General features: G+C 41.2%; 1 protein-coding gene across 6 annotated transcripts in view; it reads left to right on the top strand.

Moving 5' to 3' along the window:
* Positions 1–26,970, top strand: part of AUTS2 (activator of transcription and developmental regulator AUTS2) — an 809,823-nt gene that overhangs the window by 368,686 nt on the left and 414,167 nt on the right. For all 6 annotated transcript variants that reach the window (XM_054166169.1, XM_054166172.1, XM_054166170.1 and 3 more), the window contains 2 exons: positions 10,286–10,387; positions 18,697–18,732. In XM_054166169.1, the coding sequence (XP_054022144.1) occupies positions 10,286–10,387; positions 18,697–18,732 (138 nt within the window). The remainder of the gene's footprint in view (positions 1–10,285; positions 10,388–18,696; positions 18,733–26,970) is intronic.

Here is a 26,970-nt window from a genome sequence, read left to right as displayed (position 1 = left end):
CCATCCAAAGAGGGTGGATTGTCTAACACGATGGTTCCCCTAAGTGGCAACTTGCCATCTATCAGAAGCTAATCCAGATTTAAACAGTTTAAACAACAGGTCCTCCCTTTGCTTTTCTCCTGAGTTATTTGTGATGACTAGCTTCTCTTCATCTCTAAACTCATCTCCACATCAATGACAGCTGCTAATGAATTCAGATGGTTCATTCCCTTCCCTTCTGTGCTTCTTCAAATAGATTTTCTTTGCCAGATACTTCAGCTCCCCTTTTCTGCTAACAAATTGGTACTGAGGTATGTTATTATGACTTTTGCTTCTGTCATTCAAACAAGGGGAAAATACAATATGTATAGATGTGAGTTATGTCTAAATGCTTTTACTCCATCCCCCCCTTCCCTTCACATTATTAAATTATAGAGAAATACTATCATAATAGCCTCTTGGCCAAGTCACAGAGAGCAGAGTTATGGTTCCCTTGATAAATTGCAAAACATTATTAAGTTTTGCTCTCTAGACTCAGAGTATTGGCATAAAAGGACATCAACCACAGTCATATTGGTCTTGATTGCTGCTTAATTGCTGCTTGTTTGTGTTAGAGATCATGTGGTTTGATTGATCTTGCCCTGCTTTTGTCATTATAGTTACAACTTCCTAGTTTCTCCTTGTGCAGAGACCACAGGATGACTTTTAAAGTGTGAATAATTTATATGGCTGGCCAGTTAAAGGGCTTAAAATAGTATTGTGTTTTTAAGCCAATAGCTCAACCTTCAAATCATTATTTATGCAACCAGGTTATTAAATATTTATTCAGGGCTTATATCGAACTATGAAATAACAGGCCTCTTTTATGTAAACAGTGGCAAGCATCTTGAGGTCCATCCATGAATACTGATATTTTCTCCTTCAGGACATTTTTTTGACATCTGTAATGTTAACTGGGTGTCAGGTTAGTGGTCTGTGTTGAAGGAAGAACAGGATGATGGTAGCTGTGAATTAATTCAGGTGAAGCGAGTACTGTCATCTGCGTGTTATTCAGGCTTGGTTCTTGGAGCTGCTTCACATCTTTAGATGTTCCCAAAAGGTCTCATCTCATCTTGCATCTCCTCTGCACGAGGAGCAACCATCCTGTGGCCCTGAAATGAGTGAAATTTTACAGAAACTACCTTGGTTTGATGTTTCCCCTCATTAAAACAGATGGAGGCTCTTTAGCTGATTTTGCAGAGAGCTGTATCGCTGCCATGCTGTTAGGATTTTCCAGCCTGGCCTGTTTGCTTTTTGTTCCATCATGTGCTTCATTTTATCTTCTTACTTAAGTATTCTTCCAGTAAGTTATACATTTCAAAGTCAACCAGAGGCCAAGCAGTGTCCTCAGGGGGTTGGGTGTCAGACACTCTGAACTAAATGGGATAATATTTCTGTTCTCCTCTCCTCTTTCCAAAGATTCAGAGTGCAGGTAGTGTTTACCTCTACCTTCCTACCTCACCTGACCTTTCCTGTACAAGAAACAAGAACTCCTCACAGGTCCTGGGCTGAAACTAGGACAACATCCCTAAGACCACAGGCTGCACCCTGTGCTACTGAAGAGATGGATGTGTAAAAACAACGGGGCCAAGTGCTCTGAAACAGACTATTCTTAGGCAGAATGCTGAGGTAAAACCTGCCAGTTTGGTTCTCTGCTTTTTGAAAAGAGCAAACCTAACTGGACCCACAAAAAGCAGTCCCTGGTGGAAACTTCAGCAGCAAATCCGTGTACACTGCTCTTTGTAGGGTATTTCCAGGGCCTGGGGGTTCATATGCCAGTGTATTCAAATACTGTGTCTGTGCCCATAGGGGTTAAAATCTGGTTTAGGGACACACAAAGCAGAAGCAAGAAGTGTAGATGGTGTAAATAGGCATCGCTCAGATGAATAGCACTTATGGATCAGAGTGGAAATTATCTCTATCCCCTGTGGACAAGGATGGTACACTTGTTCCAGGCAGGAATAGGCACCTGATACAGAAGCTGTGTTTCAGAGGTGCTTTTCCCCCTGATGCAGAGCACAGGGAGAGCCCTGGAAACCCAGGATGGGATACAAACTACTTCAGCAGCAGGGCTGAGTAAATATTGGGAGGGGCAGATCGATTCCTCCTTGATTGCCACCATTCTGGCTGCCTATGAGCAGACCAGCCTGGACCCTTGCTCTTCATCCCTCTGCTGCACAGTCTGTGCTGCAGAAGCTGCTTGGAGAGATTGATTGGTACAATGGAGTGCTTTGCAAGGTGTAATTTTAAAGGCCATATTTCTCACTGTGCAACCATCAAAATGCAAAGGGTCAGAAGAAGCCTATATTTTTTTGCAATTCAGCTTTTAAAGTGTGCTGAAATACGCTTCATTTGTTGCAATTGCCAACAGCTTGCTGTTTCATACCACTCTTAACAGGGGCTGGGGAACAGAGCAAGTCTGTTACACTTTCAATGTTGTATAATGTATGGATGATTCTGGGGTGTGATGAGTTTATGCCAAATCTATCTTTGATTTCTGTATAAACAGCATGGGGGGGTGGGGGGAGGCAAAGAAAAAGAAAAATGATGGGCTGCATTCTCTGTGTACCTTTATAAAATAGAGCTACAGAGCTACTTTAGAGTACCTTCTGTGAGCTATATATCTAAGGGTGCCCAAGCATATAATGAAGGAGAAGAGGATCTGGAAATAAATGCCAGTTCTCTTTATCCCCCACCCCCGCTTTGGCAAGGATGCTATTTATTCTTAGCCTGTGTTGCTTCTGCTGTTGCTACTGTGAGCAGAACACGATCACTTGGTGTTTCTGTAATAACAATGCTAAATAGCCAATTCTCCCCAGGAGAAGAGGGGTGTAGCTCCAGTTCCTTCCGTAGAATCTCTCCCATTTAAGGCTAGAGAGGATGAGTTACTCTACTCCAAGGTACTAAGCGGGTGCAGCAGCAGACGCTGGATCAGCTCAAAGGCAGCAGGAAATGACCAACAGTGCTTTAGAATAAGTAAGTTAAAGACACCCTTGTTCTGTATCACAGAGCTAATTAGGTAATTGTTCATAGTTATTTGTTCAAGCTCTATTAGATTTAGAATGAATTTTTTTTATCAACAGGAAATTGGAAAAATCTGTATGTGTGCTTATTCTTGTTTTCATAACAAGAATTTTGGAGGAGGAAAATTACTTTTTCTTCTCAGAAGAAGCAGGAAGGAAACAAAAGATAAGTTATGGTCTTTGGTGGTTCACTACATTGTTACTATCCAGGAGCGCAAAGTACAGCTGTTTATTCTGTAGGGCTGTCAGATCCCAGGATGATGGCATGTAGGCCCTGATCCTGCACAGCAGACAGTTTCTTGGAGCCTGTGCATTGGTGGTTGTAAGATTATATATCAAAACCTACTGAGAGAGCCTCTCCTCATGTTTTATTGTATCTCTTAGGTAACAAGATTTTTCTTCCCTGGTGTGAAAAATGTCTTTGTATTAATGCTGTTCAGAGTCCACATGCGGTGTGAATTCTTTTTCATATTTATTGCCTAAACTTGTGTACAGTAAATATTCCTCCTCATTATCTTACCTCTGCTTTGCTTTCCTTGTGCTGCTGCACTGTTTAGGTAGTCAGGCAGATGTGGTGGACGTGAACGTGGCTTTGTTAGCGATGCAGCATAGAGGTCTTGCTCTGTTGAACTGTCATGAAAGCCTTAGGTGATGTCAGTGCTGTATAAGTAGCTGTCTAACTTATGTCATTAGAAAGGTTTAAATGGAAGTATCTAAATGACAGCTGTTAATCATGATTTAAATCACACCTATCAAGCCTTGAATTATGTAGTGGTTGGTGGTTGTGGGGTTTTTTTTCCCCTTCCTTCTATGCAGTTTTCCTTTTGTTTATTTTCATACAGCCAGATTTGTTCTCAGTCATTGATTAAAAAACCTGTTTTCTTTGCAATCAAATATTGAGTCCTACGTGAAATCTACTGTGGCTGTTTTCTGACTGATGGAGGACATGTCAGTGTGTGTGGTTTTGGGCAGGCTCTGGCTCCTTTGGTTGTGCAGGTGCAGTACTTACCTTGTGGGTCTTAGTAGCACAGACAGTGCTGTTCGTGTGTGAAAGTTGAGCTAGCCAGAAAAATAAAGCTGTTTCCTTATTTATTCTAGATAAAATTTATAAAGCAGCACCTTTTAAGTAAGCAATGCTTAACTCCTCACCAATGTTATACATCTGATTTCTGTACTGAATTGTTCTCTTGTTCACCATCAATTACACTTCAACATGAGTTGTCATATTTCGATATCAAAGTTAACAGATTTCAAAGGAAAAATATGTTTCATTTAAGTGCAAAATGATATTACAATGCACATTTTCATCTGCTGATGATTCGTCTACCCTGGTGACAGGGTGGGGGTTAGTGGGAACTGTACTCAGCTTTTTGGCCCTAAGAGCACATCAAAACCAGTCTTCTCTGAGCATGTGGTGACATTCATGTTAAAAGATTATGTAACTGTGTAAAACTAGTCAGGGCCTTGGTTGGGTCAACTCCACAGCAGGGTGCTGGAGATGCCCCAGTGCATTAACTTCTGAGGCATCTGATGCTGAAGAGGCTTCAGTAGTCTATCCCTTGCCTGTCCCCCCCCGCCTCACATCAGCATATGGTGCCTACCACTCTGTGTCCCTCCCTGGACCTGTGGCATCATTGCTCAGAGTTGTAAGGACACAGCCCAAGCCAGTGCCAAGGAGCTCATCTCCCTGCTCCCCTGTGACCATGCAGGATGGCAGTGGATGCAGTTTGTCCCACCTGCCCAGCACCCTCCCTCCTGCTTGTGTTCTGCAATCCAAACTCCTGTTGCTTTCTGAACCCTGAGGAGACAGTGGTGGGTTCATAGTACATCATGCTGAGAAAATCCAGCCTGTTAACAAGCATCTCACTGGGTTCAGCCGGGCTTTCTTTTCTCTCATAGGCTGAACTGCCCATTGCTTCCTGGCCTTTGGCTGCCCAGAGCAGCCTGCACTTGTCACCAGCTACCTAGATCCAGGTGTGCAGCATTTGGGAAAAGTGTGTGACTGCAAGTAGCAACAAAAATTGACATTTTCAGACCCTGTCTGGAGTCTGGGCTGGTAGGGAAAGTCCAGAGACTAAACACCGGCAAGCTGTGTGTACATGGAGAAGCAAGTAGAAATGGATTTGTACAGTCTAGGACTGTCATCTTGGTCAGGACAAACTCCTGTTGTGGAACTGGGACTAGGCTGTCTTTGTTCAGGCTTCCTGGAGTCAGGAAGCATTGCTAATGATGTGCAGACAATCTGTATACCAGCTGATCTGAGCCAGGGAGTATATTCAACCAGGTAGGAGCTGGATCAGAAGAATTTGAGACTCTTACCCTTGCAAAAGCTGTATTAAGTACAGAATAGCAGGCAGAACTGACAGCCTAAAATTCCTCTCCCTGCAGCAGGGTTATGCCTTCCCTCTTCCTCTAGGACTCTGGTAAAGGCTTAGCTTGCTCACTGCTCAATAATAGGGAGAAGTGTTGGTATTCATAACTTTAAAGTAAAATGTAGCAAAATAATCCTTTAATTCCATATGGTGTGGAAACTCAGGCGCCTCGAAACTATACTGTAGATGTAGTGCTGCCAAATGGTATGGGGTTTTAAATTAAAATATATTATGGAAAAAAGAAGGGGGTGGGGGGAGCTTAGAAGAGCTACATTAGTATGTTTCTGACATGATATATAAGCTCTGTGGAAAAGGCTTTTTCTGAAGTCTCAGTACGTTTGTTTATTTTGCTTTTTGTTATGTGCTAACCAGGCACTACTGCTATGGAATTATCTAAAGTGGTTTAAGGATCCAGCAAAGACTACTGAGGTCCTGAGAGGATGATGCTTTCTGTAGTCTGGGGCTCAGCTGTCCTTTCATCCTCTCTTATGCCTCTTAACATGATCGACTATCTTTGTCCTTCATTCTTTTCCGTTCTGAGACAAAAGGTGACAGCCATGTTGTTATGGGTTATCCTTAGGAGTGTTTGATGGCTTATGGCCCCCATCCTTTCATTTCACAGAAGTGTCTGACTCATGTAAGAACAAGAGTGCTATTCCTGTAGAGCTCTCCTCCTCCTAAGCCTGAATATTGAGGTCTGCTTTACCCTTTAACTTTGAATGGTGGGGGGAAGCATAGCAGAGAGCTGCCTTCCCTGGAAGCAGCTGAATATTCGGATTGCACTGTCACTGTTATAAAACAGGGCTGAGTATTTCTCTAATGCAAGAACAATTCCATTAGATTGCAAATCACCTGAAAAATGTCTCCATGCCCTGAGAGAACTGTTATTGTTGGTACTTACTGTTGCAGGAGTTTCTTGCTGATGGTTCTGCATCTCTTTTGGTTTAATCACAATCTTGGCAGTTCCCAGGTAGTTTATTTGTGACCTTTAGGCCTGAGCTAGTCTTTCTCTTTTCTTTTTTCTTCATCAGATGGTCACTCTTACTGTTGCCTATTTCATGTTTTTCTTTCCCTCCCCATGCTACCTCAGTAACCTTCTCTTTGTGTCCCACTCATGCCAGTCTCCAGCACCTATTTTGCGTTACTCCACAGAGTGATGTGTTTGGTCGGTTGTTTTTTGACTGAGTTTATGAGCAGTAAGTGCTATTCACCAAACCATAGTGTGCTGAATTTACCTTGGCCAAGGACCAAAGTCCTACCCAGCTACTCTCTTGCACTCCCCCACCTCAATAGGTCAATGGGAGAAAAAGAGAAGAAAAAGCTTGAGATCACCAATTGCCATCACTGGCAACACAGCCTTGACTTGGGGAAAACTGCTTTAATTTCCTGCCAGCTGAAATAGATTTAGGTAGTGAGAAATAAAAATGAAAACACCTTCTCCAGCCCCAACTCAGTCCCAGCCCAGCACTTGAGCTTCCATATCTGAGGTTTTTTTCCCTTACTTTATTATCTAGTTAGCCAGTTCTGTTTTGTCTTTTCCAGCATCCTCCAATAGATTTAAAGCTATTAAAAATAACAGGCTCTGTAATGCAATAAAATGATTTACAGAAATATGATGTGGTGATGCTCAAAATGACCAAAATCTCCTAGAAAAGCATCAGAGACCTGGGTGGCCCCAGGCCCTGTGCCATTCAGCCTGGCAATGTGGACTTGGGTTGCTGATGACCATTTTCTTGGCCTATACCACATCACTCCCACTTGGGGAATACTTGAGACTGTGCAAGTGCTTTGAGTCAGCCACTTACTGGTGTTAGAAATTTGTGCTTTCAGGCTAGAAAATGTCTTCTTTGGGAGACCCTGGGGAAGAATCCCTACGTGGATAAATTCAGCCCCATTGTACTTTGAAAGTGTAGAGTCAAATGCACTTTTTGCAAACCCTTCTTCTTTCCCTGCTCAGTGCAAATAAGAAAAGTAGTGTCTGGGTTAATGCAGGAGACTCCTCAGAGACGTTTCAGTAGACATCATGGGAGATTCATGATGGCTTTGCTCTTTGCATGGGGAACCCTGACAGGAATGGTACAAGAACAAGAGTTGTCAGTGTGGCACTTGAAGTGTTCTCCAAGGAGGACAATTGTGTTTTCAAGGGGAAACTGTTTCTAGGGCTCCCCTGTGCCCCAGAGTAATGCACCAAAAGCATGCAGTGTAATTATAGATTCGGTCTTTTATTTGCAGACCTTGTTGAGCAACACTACATTATTTCAGTGTTGTTCTCATTTTAAGTGGTTGAATCTGTGCAAGTAGATGGAAATGAACCATTGCCTATCCACATTAAGTGTTCCATGTGTGTTTGTGTGTAACTTTAGGTTCTTAAAAGAAGACAATGGGCACATTTCCATGCTTTCCTTTTTTTTTTCTAATTTAACACAGATTGATGGATTTTGGAATAAAATGTAAACCCTCAAGAGTTTGGCACATGGAGCAACAGCTTGGAAAAAAATAAAGGAAAATATGGAAAGCTTATAAATCTTAACTTGGACTTAGTTCTGAGTGCACTCTCTAGTATATACAGTTCACTTTGTTCCTACGGCGTTTCAGGCTCAGATATCTTGGTTATATTCTCTTGTTCCTTGTAAATTGTGTCTAGAAAAATGACACCTGCTGAGTTTTTCTCCTTCTCTGGAAATAGCTGGGATTTGCCATGTAGTAGAAGTTTAAAAGGAGTCAGTGTGATTAGTTAGAAAGTAACAAACGTGTGAGAATTGTATACAAAATAAATTGAGGGTCTAAAATAAAATCTGAGACTGGAAAAAACTCTTCAGGCCCCAGTTGCTCTATGAGTTTTTTCCATCATCAAGCGGATGTTGACAAAAGACTGAGTCAGGGAAACTTGATCTGTTCTCCTTTGGGTAGTTAAATTTTAAACCTGGGACCATAAAATTACAGTACACAGTGGTCCTAGATAAGATCTGTGAGTTATATATGAAGTATGAGAGTTCTTGAATTTGTTATCCTCCTCTCTGCCTCCAAAAAATGCTACCTAGATCTATTAGATCTGACTGATAAACCATTCCATTTGAAACAAAAAAAAAAATAAAATCTTTTTACTTGAGGTTTTCTGGCTGAGCTGTGGAGTATTTCTTTTATTTATTAAATTGTAAGTGTTTGACAAATAGCTCTAGCTCTTATGTTACATTTTCTTGGAGCTGAGAGTACACTTGTGCCATATTTTGTGATTGTGCTCATGCATTGGAACTCAATTGTGCGTCTGAGCCTGTAGTTTCATGTACTTTCTCCTTCCTTTTGGCTAATAGAGAGCACCCAAAGCTACCTTATACTAATGAGGGGAATCAGGGATGAAGGTGAAGCAACACATACAGACCAAACCTAGAGACAGGTTTTGCTCTTGCAGCGATAAGGAGAAACTGATGATAACCATTGGGGTGAAGATGCTTTTCGCACTGCTTTAATGAACCTGGGAAAGAAAAGCAGTGTAGATGGATGAGCAGTGTGTACAGCTGGGAAATAGAGCAGAAGGGTCCTGTTTATGTGCACATATAAAAGAGAACGTTTGTGAGTTTTTGTGTGTGCTTGCGCAGCTTGTTTTGGGGAGAACTGGTGTAAAATGAAGTGGGTGGAGAGAATTCATAGAGAAGAAACTTCTGGTGTCCAGTTGTGAAATGAAGATGAGTGTTTTTGTCCTTGTCCAGTCCAATGGAGATTAATATGAATATTAATAATTAGAATAAAGAGGAGTTGTCTTTGATTTGTTAGATGAACATTGCTAAGTGTAGTAGGTGTCTCATAAAATACTTCATTAGGTACCTTAACAAGTATTTTCTCTGCATTTACCTCTGCTGCCAGATTTATCTATGTGATCTTAAATCTAAGTTTCAGAAACTGACTCTTTGCCAGCACTAACCTCAGAAGTAACCAGTCTTCACAGGAAGGTACTCGAAACAAAGTAGCAGCAAGGCTAAACCCACATTTTAATGCATCCAAGTCAGACAGAGGAACAGATAGGCAAAACCAAACCTGTAACTTCTCAGCATTGCAGTGGATGTAGTTCATGCTTTTTGCATGCTGTATATATCTATGTGTGCTTGTGGACATGTGTGTATTGTACATCTATCTTGCATCTTAGAATCATTTAGGCTGGAAAAGACCTTCAGTATGCTGCTTTTGTAACATGTTGACCTGCACAATCCACAGCCTAAGAGAAAGCAGATGTGTTCTCAACTGTATTGAAAATGTAGTTTGTAATTTTATTTTTTTTTTTGTATTTTTTATTTATGACAATGCCAGTAAAGTTCATTAAAGTTGGTTTGAAATGGCAAAAAAACCCCAATCTGATACCTATTAAGCAGATCATGCTGTTTTATGAACATTGAGGTTAGTCAAAAATTTTTTATAGTGCCAGGCAGTGTTGTTAGGGGCTAGTCCAGCTAAAGGCCTCCTTCCCCTGGGGAGATTTCCATTGATCTTAGATCCTCAATACTCACGGTGTAATGAGGGAGGGATTGGTTCTGCACATGCTTCAACATGATCTTTAATAACTGCATCTATGGCATAAATAACTTGAGCAGTTTAAAGGTTCTCAAAATGAAGGTCTTCATAACTGTGGTTTCCTGCAGGCTCTGAGCCTGCACATGAGCTGTAATGCACAGCAGCTTGCTTTGCTTTGCTCTCTGCATTCATGGTCTCCTGAAGATGCTGCCTCCTCACCGAGGCTGCACCATGCCAGTGGCAGTGCCGCAAGCACCACATAAATATTGCTTTGTTTGGCTGTAGGGTAGGGTTAAAGAGGAGCAGTGGACAAGGGGATTTACCTGAGCCAGGCTTAAACTTTTGCTGTGTTTTTTCTCTTTCCTACAGCTCAAGCCAGGTCAAAACAGTTGCCGAGACAGTGACAGTGAAAGCGCCAGTGGGGAATCGAAAGGCTTCCATCGAAGCAGCTCTCGGGAAAGACTCAGCGACGTAAGTACAACTCCTGCAGCCCAGTACTGCTCTGATTAACCCCTGCTGCAGTTTTCTGAGGGGTTTAAGTCGTAACAGGGCTTAGTTTCTTGGGATAATTTCTTACTAAAATCCTCTTCCCTTTGGGGGGGTTGGGAGAAGGAGAGGTTACTTAGGTGTCCTGCCCCAATTCAGTCAACTTCTTAGTGCTTGGTTCAGTATCTGTGTGTGAAAACATTCTTTAGTTTTGAAATAGTTGAAGGCCATTCAGTGAAATTAAAATGTTCTGCATAGTTGAGAAGTGAGATGGCCTCTTTGAACCCCATGTGGGGAAGGAAGAGAATGTATTTCTTTGGGCTAAATACTGTCTTTATGCTAAGTATTCGAGTCTCTAGAGAGACTCAGCTAATTTATATATAACCAATAGATATAACATGGCCAACAATAGCATAAGCTCTGCCTTTATTGCTCTACCTAAACTGCTGTGGAAGATACTAAGATGGCAGCTCTGTGGAGCCTGTTTTTCTCTGTTGGAGAATGCTGACTGTTTGCCGGATGACACACGAGAGTTATTCTGACATGGGAATGACTGCAGAAATCTTTCTGTTCCTGCAATTGGATTATTATTTATTATGTGTACCATCGCAATCCTTGAGTGTTTTATTCATGGCTCTGGGTCCTGTGTGCTACATGAGAATATAAAGACAGCCCTGTCCCAAAAGAGTATGTAAATTGGGGATTTTGTAGGTCACATCCTTTGCTGGTAAAAGCATGGATAGCTACATCAGTCGGACCAATTTGTATCAGCCAGCAATCTGGCCCTGCTTTTAAATAACCCACATTTTGGAAAGGGGGATTTATCGATAGCTTGTCCATGTAGATTTGGATGACAGATACCAGATGGTGTCCTCTATAGGCCAATCCAATAAAACCAAATTGAGCAGACATGAAAAGAAATACCTTTGTAAAGGATCCATTTCCTTGTGCAAATCTAAGCCTAGAGGCACACGGCTAACAATTTTTGTTTAGCAATTTTTAGCAGTTGTGCATATCACTGGAACAGCCACCTTGGGGTGGCTTTGGTTCTCTTATTTATTTTACTTTTTTTTTTTAATGTGAAGAGGTGAAATCTATAGCAGCACTCTTTCATCATCTCTCTGTCATGTTATTTTAGTGGCTCATTCCTTTCCCAGAGCTAACCTTTATGGGTACATTCAGCTAGACACTTCAGAGTCTTCCCTTCATAGCTGTCAGGTGAGGTCAGTGTCAGGGCTGTAAGGTATCTTTGGAAGAGGAGAGTGAAACCAGAGGAGGTAGTGAAGAAATGCTCTGTACAGATAGCAGTGGATGGCAGCTGACTGTCAGCCTGTCACTGTTGCCATCCTATCTCGCTCCGACCCTATGGAAGCTGAGAAGTCACTGCAGTGAACCTGACAATTACCCAGCACCTTTCAGCAAAACAATTCACAGTTCCTTATAAACGTGCTTTTAATTTGGCCTTGTCACATCCTCGCAGGGCAGAGTGGAGAGCTCTGAGGCTTGTTGGAGCTTCCCAGCAGCTCACAGCATTGCAGTGTCAGAGCTGGTATAACAGCAGAGCCCTGATTCCCCTTCCACCATTCAAACAGTTTTCTTCTGATGTTTTTAAAAGACTTTGTTGAATTAGAAGAAAGGGGAGAGCTTCCCTAGTGCACCTGAGGGCATGAGGGTTCAGAGGTTGCTCAAAACAAACCTAAAACATGAAGATTATGATTTTAAAATGTTATATGTGTTTTACTTGATGAGAAAGTTCCTTTATGCTTTGTCTCTCTCTGGTCTGGTGTTGCCAGTTCAGCTGAGATCTGAAAAACATGCACAAGGTAACTCTTATCTTGCCTGAGTGTGTGGTGGCCTCTCCCAGACTTTCATTTCATACAGAAAATAATGTCCTGCATTTCTCTGTCCCAAAGACAAACACCCCTTGTTTTTACATGGCAAGGGCTTACAGGGTGGTGGTGATACTTCCAGCTAATGGATGAACCCACCTTCAGCTGTCTTCTAGTGCACAAAAGATGCATCAGGAGCTTAATAAGGTGGATTTAAATGGCATCTCTTCAAGGAGTGAGTTGTCTAATGATAGCTGTCCAGAAAAAAAAAAATACAGAGAAAAGAGTAATATTTACTCTGAAGATCCTTTTCTGGTTTTACAGCTATTTTGTCAGGAAAAAAATTACAAGAAGTTGTGCAATCAACAGAAGGAAGAATGAAAATACAAAGTATTTTAGGCAGGTTATCCCTGAGGTCAGAAAGCAAATTTTGGACATGAAATATAATGGATCTGCACCAATGTAGCCTGGCAGCACTGTAGGATTAAGGATGGCTACTGTATGGAAATATGTATAATGAATGAAGTGCATATACTCGAGGTGGGTGATCAATTTTCAAATCCCTAGTTGTAAGTAAGCTGTTGGAACAGAAATGTTATCTTCATGAGCTTTAATGTGGAGCTTAAGTGATAGCTCAGTGACAGATGCAGAATGAGGGAGATAATATAATGAATATCCAGTTGCAAACTGACATGTCAGTGGCTTCATTCCCTCTCCTGTCAGATATCTTTCAGCTCTGCATATTGTAACTGTACCTACAGTCCTTGGGTAACGCAGATTGATGCAAAGTGTGTTTACAAGGGATGACTCCTTTCCAGGCTAATGAGATCCAAGCAGGTAATTTGCAGCATTTGCGAAAGAGGTGGTCAAAAATGAAAAGAGGATAATTCAATGAAAAGACCGTGTTAAGCAGGAGACTGTTCTCATAATGAGGCTTGAAATAGCATCAGACAGCAGGAAGAGGAATATCCTATGTCCTTGTCAGAGGCAATGCAGTGAGACTGATTTCCATCAACTCCTTTCTTTGTCCTCATCTCGCACACGTGTACACACATGCACACGCTCCTCTGTGAGAGAACATAATTAGCAGAGAACTTGACTTCTGCTAGATTAGGGATAATAATGACTGCTCGAATGCTCCATTGCAAGTGTTTGACAGTGCCCCACTACATCTCCCCTTTTGAATTGCATAAACCCATCTCTCTCTGCCTTTCTCCCCTATAAAGTATTTTTTTTGGAATGACAACTTGTTTTTTTTTTCTTTTTTCTTTTATAGGCAGAGGTAGCTCCAGGGGCCTAAAAGAGAAATTGGAGAGCTGCTCCTCCTTTATATATAGGGTGCTGTAGTCAGTTTAATCTCATCAAAATCTTGCCAGTAGTAGAATTCATTTTGTTGAGATTTTGCTTGGAGACAAGATGGCAGCGCTTTCTCTTTTCCTCAGCTTGGAGCTCGGTCAACTTGTTTTCCTTATCTTTCTGTATATACTTATTTTTAATTGAGTCTTCCACTTTGAAATGCCTGGGGTACTTTTATTAGCCATGTTTTACAAAGCAGCCAGGAGGAAAACGTGAGAATTACAGCTAACCTGCATGGTAAACACACAGTATTCAGGGATTCAGCCACCTCTGTGCTAATGAAAAACAGAACAACCCTTGGTTTCTGTGGTGCATGTTCCTAACTTCCTGATCTACCCTAGAACTGAAGCTCACACTCAGCTGCAAAGTCATTGTTAGGCCTGGTAAAAATCTGAAGTCTACAAAATGAACTTTCCTTGTCATTTCAGTAGTAATGATGCTGTGGCAGTGCAAGCCTGCACTGACTAGAGAGGGCTGACAGGCTGCCGTGGGCACTCTCAGCCCTGCCCCACTCTCAGCTGATTCTGGTGTTGGTTTCAGGCTTTCAATGAAGAGACAAATAGTAAAAGCCTCTCACATGGTCATCAGATGGGAAGCAGCACAGGTCTTCCATTCTTGCCACACAAGAGAAGCGTGGACTGCCTTGCCTCTGCTTGCTTTTGCTGAACAAGGGGTCACAAGCCAGGAGATAGAGTTGGTATATTTCTGTACGGAACATTGTTCCGGTTCCAGAACAAGGAGTGGGACAGCAGTCTTTCCATTTGCCCCCTACCTTAGAATTCTCATCTTGAGGTCTCATGAAAGCCAACACACTCTTTCAAGAGTGCTTCCCTTTCACCAGTGCTTTGAAGCTCTGTGCTCCTACCATGTTGTGTACTTTGCTTTTGAGGTTATGGTGAGGTATCAAAGAGGACTAAGTCCTGGAGTGCCCTGCTCACCAGGCCTGTTGCTGTTGGCCTTAGGGAGGAAAGATGTCTGTCCCCTGTAGTGTGATCCTACGGACAGCTCACAGTTTTGGCCTCCAATAGGGGATATTTTCAATTCTCTGTCTCCCATTCCTCCCACCTGTCTACCAAACCTGAAGGAAGACAAAACAGTCTTTGGGTTCTGCGTTCTGAAACCCTTAGTACTTTTCCTTCTCCAGAATATCCCCAGCAATCTTGGCCGCATCTAAAGCAGAATAACACCAGCAAAGCTCCGCGTGTATTTGTGTGCCAGAAGCTGATCGACTGCAGTGGCTGCTGCTTTGTGTGTGTACGCGAGGGTGTGTATGTGTGTGTTTGTGTGTCTAAGGTTGGGTGCTTAAATGCTTTGTTGCATTATGTTAATTCCTCGGCAGTGCAATCAAATTCATGTCGTAATTAAAGCTGTCAGTTGGAAGGCAAGCCAATCGCCAAGAAAACACAGCATAACAAATGAAGTGAAATGATTCTGCGTGTAGCTATACAATGCTTCGCCAGGCATGAAATTAAATAAGTAATTTGATGTTGACATCAGAAATTGAAATGATACCCACTGTTCCTTCATTCAGTCAGACCTACATAAACAATAGCCAGAACAAATATGTACAACACAGTCTTTCTCTCCACCCAGCTCCCCAAGTAATGCCCAATATATATGCAAAATGGGTATAACTGTGCCTTCCAAGACCTCAAGGATGTAATTTTCTTTGGTACACAATAAACTAATGCTTACATGAGGGTTGCTACATTTTTGCTCCTGGGCCAGAAGTTCTTTTTAAGAAAAGACAGGGCGGGGGGGAATAAATGGAAAAAAAGAAAAGAGGGAAAAAAAAGGGCAAGAGGGGAAACAAAAAAGGGTGGGGGTGGGGGTGTGGGAAAAGGGGAGAAGGAAAAAAAAGGCTTAAGTAAAACAAGAAACCCAAACTCCTGTTAATTTTAAGCAAGTGACTTGCATTTTGCTGATGGGCTTCTGCTGGTGGTTGTGTGTATATCAAATAGTGTATCTAATGTCAAATGTTGCAAAGGGTTTGGGAGAGTGAAACCATTACCTCTATTATAGGCCCACTTTATATAGGCGATGTAGAACCATCCAGTGCAGGATCACGACTCAGCATGGGCTTGTAAAGATGCTGCATACACAGTATCACATTCACCAGTTGGTACCAAGGCTGGGCACTGGGTGGTAGGATCCTTTCGCTATTGGGAGTTATCAAAAAGAGGTGAGAAGCTGTCTTCTTGCATAGCCCTTGCTTCAGCCTATACGCTCTGTCAACACACAGTTCACAGCACAGCTGACGTAGTCATTCATGCATGTGCAACACAGTCTTACTTCAATTAAAAAGAGTTTGCAAACTGTACTCTCCATATGCAGCATGCAATGTGTGAAGGGCTCTATTTCCATCCAGCAAACTCCAAGGCCCTGAAAATGCACAGTTGTTTCTTTTCAGTGAAAGTCATTTGACTGCTATGTTTCGACTGTCCTCCCATAGCCATTGCAGCATTGCTTTTGAAGGAATGGAAATATTCAGTGGGAAATCTTTTGCTTGCTTGTTCCTTTTTTTTCTTCCTTTTTATTGTTTTGTTTTGATACTTGATCCTCCCAAAACTTGGAATAAAAAGCAGACAAAAATTGCACACAGATGCAGAATTGCAAACTTTGGAGCTCTCAGCCTGTAAAGTAAGTTTTAAAAACTGTGAGTGAAAGATTGGGACTCAACTGGCATCTGTATGTAGCTTAAACAAAAGTACAAGGAATGATTGCACATGTTGTACTTTGTGAGTAGATCTCTAGTTCAAATTAAAAGAATTCAAATAGCATGAAGCAGGATAAGATGAAAGGCAGTAGATAAGTGGTGTTTTACCAGGAAAGCAAATGCATTAGATGCTAGACCAGAGTGTGCTGAAATGCACTCTCTGCATGGTATTGCAGGGCCTCAGTAGTTCCCCAAAACAGTGTATTGTGGCCCATGGAGGGGACTTTGTAGTTGGAACCAGTAGCTGGGTTGTGTAATGGCTGGAATTGGGGTGGGTATTCCCAGCTGCATGGTCATGGGGAGGCTGAGGAAAGCAGAGCAATCAGGCTGAGCCCAGAGGCCTCATGGCCATGTGTTCCCCAACCTGCACTGCCCCTTCTCGGCACCATCAGGCATGTTGTCAGTGGGACGAGGTGGGTCTTGCTGTGGATAATGGTGGCAGGGGGAGCTTAAGGCCCCAGAGCAGCAAGAATGGTGCCAGAAGGACTTAGGAATTTATGTATTTGTGTGGGACCCCTCACATGCTTGATAACCACATCTGTAGTTTGAAGATCTTGAGCCTTTCAGTGGCTGCAACACATAGGAGAGAGGGAGTTAGGGATCAGGAACCACATTCCATCCAAATTTCTATAGCAGCTGTATTTGTTCATGTGAGATGTCCCAACAGTTGTTTGATTATTATAATATTGGTACCATTATGACTATTGAAGGGGTTTCCTTTGCTACCTTTCTAACTTCCAATAACTTAAACAAGAAAGTCTTCCCCTCTGTATATGCAAGCTCTCTAAACCTCTCTTTTTGGTAGTGCTTTGGTGCACACACAGTAATATGCTGATTATTTGTGATGAATTTTGTTGTTAAATTTCTTGGCACACTCTATTTCTGCCATGCTAGCTTCGGTAAAAAAGATACCACAAGCCCTTTGTGGGATTTATTTTCTCTTATGTCAGTGCTGTACTGATCAGAAATAGAGAGAATTTGCTGTTGGGGTTCCCTGCAATGGTATCTTACGGCAGGGATGTAAGTTCTGCCTTTTTCCAATGGTTTGTCCAGGCTGGCTGGGGGCCCTGTACAGGTCCTAGCAATCCCTGAGCTATGTCATTACTGAAGGTGAGATTGTGCTAAGGAACTGAAACGGTAATTGAAGAGAAACAGTAGTTAAAGACTGGTCATCTGGACTACCCACTGCTCACTAGAGAATTATCCTGTATTTTGCTTCCTTGTGCATCGACTAGCCTGGTTTGAAGTGTTTCAGGTGATAGGGCTCTAGCACTGGGAGCTGTTCACCCTTTAATGTAACAGCCAGTGACCTGGATTAGGACGGAGATGTTTAGGTCTCTCACCATGTCTCTAAGAGAACCTGCTGTGTAATCCCCATTGCTTAGATGAAAAACTAATGAAACAAACCCCTTTATCTCCTTAATTCCTGTAAATGTAGACGTGATTGTTGCCCACTCAACCTGAATTTCATGATGCTTTTATTTTTTTAAGCATTTAAACCTTTTGATTATATTCCATGGTAGTAGTATTAGTTTTAATTATTGTTATGGGTTTGAGCTTTGAAATCTGTTTCACATTGTAGATATTTGTTGTTTGGTTACGTTTGGTTGGTTGGTTAGGGTGGGGGTTTTTTGTTTGTTGGTTGGTTTTGTGTTGGTTTTTTTTTTCTCTTTCCTTTTTAAATCCTTGGTTTATCAAACAATGTGGACATCCAAATGGGAAATTATAGTGACTGCATTCTCCAGGAAAAGGCACATGGAGTGAAGCGGCTTCTCCGTGCCCACGCGTTCTTTACATTTCAGACTACTAATTATGTTTACAAAATGTCTCATTTTAGAAAAGCACTATGTGTATACTAACCAGGGCCTTTTGGGAATAAATTGGCAAACAGGTCATATACTGAAAAAGTCATCCAAACCCACTGGGCTTTTTGTTTTGAAGTCAGTCTACTTTTTTTTCTTTCCCCCCCCGCTCACTTTTCCCCCTCCCGCCTGCCCCTTTGTGGCCACAAAGCTGAGTAGCTGGAGTCCAGGGCATTGAATGTCAGCATGTCAGGGAGGCTGGTTGATGAGTGTCTGTTTAGTCTCAGTGCAGGGCGAAATGCCATCATTAATTCATTACCCAGCTGCCTGTCAAATAAATTGGCAATTACGTCCACCGCAGAAGCTTGGAATTCAGTAAATAGCACGTTACCATCTCGGAGTCGTTGAGAGATGTAAAGGGAAAAATTAAGCAACACCGTGTTTGTTTCAGTAGCAGATGACAAGGGGCAGCACATTGGTGCTGTGATGTAGTGATGAAAAGCTTGGAAAGGGCTGGTAATGAGCTATGTGGATTGGAACGTGTTAAAAACCGTCACTGACTTTTCACTTTGTCTTTGTGTTTTATTGCAGAGCTCAGCTCCTTCCAGCTTGGGAACAGGCTACTTTGTAAGTGCATCTCAACTTTAACACATGTGCCTCTGAAAAACATAGCATTACTCCTGAACCAAGGTGCCTAACTATATGGAGACAGGCATAAATAACCAATTTCAGTCTGCCCAATAGGTTATCTTAACTTTTTCCTATTTCTTCCTCCACAAGTACATCGTAAGTAACATTTCAGACATGGGGGTCAGTGTGTTCCTGAACCAATCAGGTGTCCCATTAATTGCTGTATCAATTTCCACAGTATTTAGTTGACACAGTTATAGGAAATTAGAGGAACAGCTCTCCAATCTGAGACAGTAGGATCTTGATTTCCCCTTGTACCAGTTTTCATTGATTCATAGACTTTAGAGAGCCCATTACTGCAATCTTGTCTCCTCTGCTGTGTGCCACAGTCCAGAGATGACACAGTGATTTCTACCTGTTGGTTAAAATCCCCATGTGTAACAGATGATCTTGGAAAGCACAGCTGTAATTGTATTTATACTAGATGTACATTTTATGTCATTGGGGAGAGGATCAAGCCCCAAGTGGTTTGATAATTGATCAGTCTTATGTTGTTATTTATTTGCATGCCCATTGATTGATTTAACAATCTCTGCCTTCCTATCTGTTTATTCACCCATTCATCAAGGCACCTTTTACTTCCACAGATAAATTTGGGAGTAAAAAATGTTTTCCAGCTAATCCACTGCACTGTTGATTTTCCTCCAAGATTTGTTTTGAAATTACTGCTATTGTGTTTCACTTGTAACTCAAAGCTCTATTCTCCAAGCACATCTTCTCTACCTTTTTAATATCTGCATGAGAAACAGAGCATTATCTATGTCTAAAAACAGGTAGGTAAACTGCAGTGAGACTTCTTCTCTATACTTAATAGAATGATCAAAGCCTGCTTCTAGCTCTTCATCCAAACTGGGGAAAATGAAACTACACGTTATTTGATCATATGGTGGAAAAATCTTTGTTGCTCTCTTGTCAGATTCTCAGGGAGTAGTTTTCTTCCATTAGTAGATCGTGACATTAATCTTGATTCTATGATTCCATGATTTTTATCGTTGAGGTCGGTGATCCTCTAAGAAACTTGCAGGATTAAACTGTGTGCGTGTGACCTCACACGTGAAGTGTAACATGCGAGCACAAAAATTGCTTAATACCTGGAGAAATGCTGTGTCCTGCTGGATTTATGTTGGATTTTTGCACAAACTGAATGCTTGTATTCCTGCCAGTGGTAAGGTCTGGAAATAACCTTATCAGCTGAAAAAGCAGTGTGGTGGTTTTTTGTATAACGATACCAATACCCTAATCATTGTAAGGTAAGTTGTGAAACAGGGTAAAACTGCTTTCTTTTTTTCAGCATTCCCCTTGGGGTGTTTTTTTTTGTCAGTGTGTTTTAAGAAAGAGGGGCCAAAGGGGAAAAAAAAATAATATCAAATTGCTCAACTTTTATTTGGCATTAAGACTGAAACTTTAATGTCTTCCTGTTGTTCAGAGTGAGTTGCTTTTCTTTGTCTGGACACTTAAAATTCAAATCATTTGAATGTATATAGACATGCTCTGAAATGGGATAAATATGACATGGGATAGAAGGTTTTATAAATAAGCCTTGTTCCCTTTATAGCAAGAGCTGAATATGCATGGTTTAAGAACAATGTTCAGCTTCATCTTAAGGAAGCAGAGGTAACAGAAGAAAAAACCATCTGCTCTTCCTTTGCACCATGCTGTCTGTGGGTTGGTCCAGTAAAGTGAAGATCTGGAAGGTGTCAACATCCCCTATGCTCTGGGAAAAAGCTTGAAAGTTTCCAGTTCTCCCCTGTGTGAGGGTTTTAGTAGCAAGAGGCTCTGACATATTCTAGTGCCAATGTATTGGAATTTGAAATGATACTAATTTGGATCTGTGTAGGTGGGGGACACATCCCCTATTAGGTTCTGTTAATGTGGTACATTTGACTGCACTGTCTTACATACTGTCACAGTAATAAGATTCCTCTAACTGCCTTTTTCTTTCTTCTCTAATACAGAGTAGATAGAAACCTAAGGACTTTTTCTGCCTTTAAAGCCATTTTTACACTTACACAGACTTGGATGAAATATGGAGGGGATTTTTCCCCTGCCTTTTCCACTTTGGAAAATTGTTTTTAGGATTATCATACTTATTGTTTTTTAAAAGTCCATACCCTTATTAGCTTACACGGGACAAATACATCCCAGATGTGTTTTGCGGTACCAGACAATGAGAAAAACGCTCCAGAGTGATCCAATTAGCATGTGTTTCTGATAAATATAATTGTTGTATTATCAAAGTGCAAAAGAATATGCACTTGAATTGACTTCTTGCTTTTCCAAAGCCTTTAACTAGAAAAGACTGTTAGTTTTTCTGTGTCGAGTGTTAACCCAGAACATCAAAACAAGGGTCGTTGCTCTCAAATAAAATAAAACCACTTGTTTTAGTTTAATAGATATTAATAAAGCCTTTGCCTGTGGAGATTATTGATCACTATATATTGCACTTTGGACTAGAAGATGTTATGTACTGTAGTGCACCGAAGGAAGCATGAGCAACAGGTAAGTTAAAGTGGACTGACAATAGCTTCGCTGTCTGAGGACATCTTCCACAGAAAGCAGAAAGACAGATGGAAGCAGGTTTTATTCAGAAGTGAATGAACACTGAGGTATGGTTAAGTAGCTTATATTTGCTGTTTAAATACAAGTACTAGTAGAATATTTGTGTGTTTAGGATGTGTTACCTAGCATGTAATTACCTCCAAGTGGTGGAGACCTGGAATCTTAAGAACCATGCTTGTGCCAGGAACTCTGCTTAGCTGGGTGATGGATCATGTGTCTGCAGTGTTTTGTGGATGATGTGTGTGCTACAGGAAAAAATAACTTTTAGATCCTTTTATTCTATAGAGAGCCTCCTGGGATCACTGAATGTTTAAGGACATGTTTACAAACCTGACACTTCCCAGTAATACAAAATCACTTTTCTATTCTCTGTATGATAGTTCCATCCTACTAAATTGTGAGGAAACTTCCAGGAGTCGTGGTGAAGGCTGAAATCTTACGGAGTTTATGCTATTACTGGTGAATTTCTGAATTACAAAGTTGGAGGCTGGACTTACGCTGTTGCGTTGGCATTAGTGCTTCAGGAGAAGTAGTAGATAAAGGAAAGATATCTATGCTTTGGGCAGTGTATTCACATGGCCTGCTTTAGCAGCTCACCTTTGCCATGAAGTCAGTAGAAAGAGCTGGGAATCTCCATCAAGTGACTCAGGTTAACTGGTACCTAACGAGGGCTGATGCTGATTAAACAGACTTAATACTCGTATGCCTTCAGCAAAGCAGGGCATGTGTGAGTAACCACTGAATGGGTGTTAATGATGCAAACTTGAGGAGTTCTAAGTACCTCTACAAGTCTTTTTCTCAGTTGGAAATAGCTTATCTTCTACTTCTTTCACAAGTGCTACTGTTCCATAGGTTGTGCTGAAAAGCCATTTTCATTGCTGCTGGGATCTTGCACTCACTGTCAGAGCAGACACTTTCTTCTCCTTTGTATACAACTATTAAATTAGTCTGAAAAGAAGAGGCAGAGGTAAAAGTCATTCTCATTTTCCTATAAGCCCTCTGTATTGACCTATTTTTAAGGTTTTTCTGGGGGATCAGTCCAGTTTATGACAGGTGCATGTGAACAACAAAAATTTAGTCATGCTGTTACAATTGGTGTCCACTAAGAAATCATACTGAAATTCTTCCTGGACATCTCCCAGTTGTCTTTGATATTTTTTTTGCATTGCAGAATGTCATTGTCTCTCATCAAAGACAGATGATAAGACAGATTACTTCTCATCAAGAGAAATCAGATGGATAATTGAAAAGTAGTTAGACTTTCAGGAAAAATCTCTCCCCCCCCTTTTTTTTTCCCCCTAAGCTTTAAAAGGCAATTTATTGGAGTTATGCGAGTTGTTAACATTGTCCAGCTGTCTGTGATTTCAGGAGGTTGAGAGAGATGTTTTGGAATATGACTGGAGTTTGAATAATAGTAAAAGCTTTTTCTTTGCGCTGTCCATAGAAATTATTTAATTTTTTTGTGACTAATTTTCTTGCACAAGCTAAATTCATGTTAAAGGGATGCAGTTGGTTCATTGGCTTGCAACACAAGACAGGACAGACATCCAAACCTAAATAACTGAGTATTTTGGTTTTAAACAACAAACCCAACTCCCAAGCTTCTCAGGTTCTTTGACAGTTGCACAGTTTCTCTATTTATGGCAACTTGTTTCCATTTCTCTCATTGGTCTGCTTCTCAAGATTTGGTGGCAGTTTCTGAACATTCTAATATCTGTTTTGGGTTAGCAGTTTGTTTCCTTCCAAAGCAGAGTGGCTAGTGGATTTTTCAGAGGTGAATCGAGTTTAGTTGTAAACCATTGACAGAAATAATATTGGGAGTGCAGAAAGAAACTCTGCTGATGCTTTTTTTCCCAAACAATGCTCTTGCTCCACCTTAAAAAAAAAATAAATTAAAAGGGAAGAAAAACTAAAAATGTGATTTGCACATGGGCTGGTGACTCAGACAAACATAAATCGTGAGCATATTCCCAAAGGCTCTGGCTAATCAGTTGTGCTATCCAATTTGGCCCTCAGTGGGTTCAGTTCAGCAGATGTTTGCGTAGTTACAGCATGCCACTGGGACGCTGTGTTGTGCAATGTTGCATTGCATTACTCAGAGCTCTAAAAACTCATCCCAAGGAGAGCAAGTGGAGCATCAGCAGAATTAGTATGGAGATGACGGAAGACCATTATTTGGCCTAGATAAGGCCAGCTATTTCACTATGCAATAGCACTGGTTTTCACCCAAGATGTTACCTTACACAAGAAATGTGGAAGTAGTTACGCCAGCACATTCTCTGGGCTCAGATTATCAGCCCTTAAAAAGCCAGTAGATTTTCCTTCATTTCCTGGTCTGTATGCAATGGCAGCCATCCGGAGCAGCCTAGGCTTTGGTTCCTTGAGGTGGTCAAATTTGTGATGTTGTTGACTCTTTTCAGGTGGGAGTGTGTTAGAAGACTCCACTCGAGGGGTGTACAGTAGGACTCATTAGTTTCTACAAGTGAGAAACAGATTAGATCAAAAGTACAATTTGAAAGAGGTTTACTGATTCAACCATCCCTTCTTAAAGAGGGGATGTATCGCACAGGGATGTTGGCAAATAGTAGGTTAAGTTGCTCAGTTATTTTTAGTGCTTGACTTAAGTAGCCAAATGTTTATATGTATTTTGCATATGCAAAAGTGTGTACCTGAAATCCTGAGGCCTACAAGGGCACTCCAGCAGTGGTTGTTTGGATGGCACCACACTTAATAAACTGTCATGTCCCTTGTGAATGCACTTGAAAAGGCAATCCTTGTTATCCTGTGTTTGGCACTATAAATCTTTGTTAACAAATCCTAATTTGCTTAGTGGAGTAATGAACGATCTCCAATTTTCTCCCTGTAATTAGTTTTGCCAACTATTATTGTGAAGGGTATACTGAAATCCATTTTAGCTCCACTTTAAAATCTCTGTGTGGCCATTCTTTGCAGAAGTGAAGCTGACAACAGAGGTTATGAATCTTCAGATACTAAATTTGGGTTCAAGAAAAGTGGACAGGATTCCCAGTGGAAATCTCTCTGTGGGTAGTAATTACCTATTAGTATTTGCAGACCTCAGTGGAGGAGATTTGATTTGGAGCAGCGAGACCTAGAAACCCTGGTGTTTCTTTATCTGAAATCTTTTAGGTGGTGTCTTTTGTTTTCCAGGAGCCATTGAAAATGCAGTTGATTGTAACAGCTGCTGTAAGGGAAGCATCATCATTGCCAACTAAAGACATTAGGTGTAATAAAACCTACCCCAGGTCTATTAATTTTAGCATTTATAAACTGTGGTGCTGTTCCTAGGGAGAATTGGGACTCATTAAGAGTTTGCTAGCAACATGGCCATCATAGCAAGAACAACAGCAGAAGCAGGCATGTCTATATTTCCAACATCCTACTAATGATGGTGAGAATAGCTGGAGCAAAACAACTGGTTTTGGAGAACAAAACTGTGTATTTTTCTAGAGGTTAAGAGAAACATGGTTAATTAACTCAATATTTAAGAAATGTTTAGGCAAGCAGAATAAGTAAGCTGCTCTGGAATTGGGTCAAGGCAGGACTTCATCCCTTTGAATGATAATTCCTTATGCACTGCAGAACCTAGCCCTAATTCATGCTTGTGTTCTTCGAATAAAATGCTTTGAGTTTAAAATGCTAACCTTTCCAGCTCTTCATTGAATTGGGTTGATTGTTCAAATCTTAAACAAGGAATCCAGTAAACAGCAGCAGTTCCCTACACAGCTAAGCAGAACTGAGATCAGATTACAGAATGTCAGACCTTCAGGTTTGGCCATTCATTGTTGAAACACAGCAGAAAGCCTCGAGGTTTACTATCAGTCTAAACTTGGTCTCTAATACCCCATGTTGCACGTAGCTCATGTTTTACTCATCAGCTCTTGCAAAACAAAATAATTATTTTTTGTGTGTTCTCCCTCTTTTTCCTCTTCCTCTTTCCTGTAACATGTGACACAAATTGCAAATGTGAGCCTGAATAATAAAGAATTGCCTCACTGATTGCTAAACATGCATTATGGTGCTTTTAAACTCATTTCAGGTCATCGTACTGCAAATTAGTTTGATTGCAAGCAGTTAAGCTGTCACATACAAAGCCTTCATCTTCCAAGGGTCTCAGTTTCATATCGTTAAAAGAGAATGCTCAATAGCATTGAATGTATTTATTGTACACTTAATGTTCTGGAGGAAAGGTGGAGTTGGGTCTCTAGGGGAGATTCTGTATCATTTCATGAAAAGGGATATGCAGGCCCTTTGTAGAGTGCTTCATTCATGGCCCTGGTTTTGCATCGTGTTTCGAGAAGTGACTATGTTCTGCACAATGGAGGGTGCAGTCCTACCTGCATTTAAAATAGATGGAAAGCCTTGCAAAACTTGTGCATTGTGGTACTGAGAATTTATAGAGTTACAGACTCTTGTGCTAAAATAAAGGAGTTATGGCAAAAAAGCAAAGTGGTAGAAAGGACTTAAAAGGATGAAAGTCTGGTGAGTCCGCTAAAAAAAGGGGTCATAGTGGTGATTGTTTGGGTTAGTGCTGTTCAGAGATGGCATGAAAGTTCATGCTAATAGCAAGGAAGAGGAGCTGTGTGCCATTCAGGTCTACCTTGCAGAGGTGGAATGCAGAGCTGGTGTCCAAACCTGGCGACCTTGGAAATCACCAGTACCGTGTCATTTGACTAACTGATAGGATCACCCTGGAGAAAGACGGTGCCTCAAAGGAAACAGGAGCATGCAAAATGGATGGATTAATGAGAATGGAGAAACTATGTGGTAGTATTGATTTGAAGTGAGCTCCTGTGGACTTTTTGTTTTGCCATTTTATGAGGAAATACCACTTCTCCTTCAATCTTTTAGCTTGGAAGGATACATTTAGTCATTTAGCCTACGTCCTGTTGTTTAATCTTTTAAACAATGGATCTTCTTGCAAAACTTACAAGAAAATACTGGTAAAGTAAGGAAGTTCGCACTCCCTTTATACTACAGGCACTCAGTTCCAGAACTTGTTCAAAGTGTGACTTGTTCCTACGTGAGTGATTAGCGTTACAGTGAATATCAGTATATTCTTCTTTTGAGTCACTTGGAGGGATTGTAGGATTGTACCTGAAGCAGAGAACACATCTCCTGATTGCAACTATTTAAGGCTGAATTTCACAGAAAAAGAGTCCAATCCTCTTTCTCAGCCTTTTATGTCAGAACTCAAAATTGCTGTCTGATAAAATGTAGGACACCAGATTGAATTACTTCATTGAACCACTGCTGTCCCCTGTTAATGGTAATTGCACGGATATAGCGGTCTTTCTTGGCAACATCTCAGATATTTACCTCCCACTGTTTTTCAATTCGAACCTTTGATGAAAATATTCCCAGTACTTCTTTAAAGCAGACACCCAACTGTCTTTCTTGACAAAGGCAAGGTCTTTAAATCAGATCCTGACAATTTGTGACACAGCAGTCTATCTAAATCACCTTTTACCTATGTCTCTGTGTCATTTCCTGAAAAAAAAAGTGTCCATCAGAGGAAGGTTGCTGAAGGCTGGTGCTCGGAGAGTCTGTGTGTGTGGCAGCGTGGAGCTGGAAGATTTGTGTGTTTGTTTCAGTGGA

The sequence above is a fragment of the Dryobates pubescens genome, chromosome 13, assembly GCF_014839835.1.
Source record: "Dryobates pubescens isolate bDryPub1 chromosome 13, bDryPub1.pri, whole genome shotgun sequence".
NCBI lineage: Eukaryota > Metazoa > Chordata > Aves > Piciformes > Picidae > Dryobates > Dryobates pubescens.
This window is presented reverse-complemented; position numbering and strand designations above follow the sequence as displayed.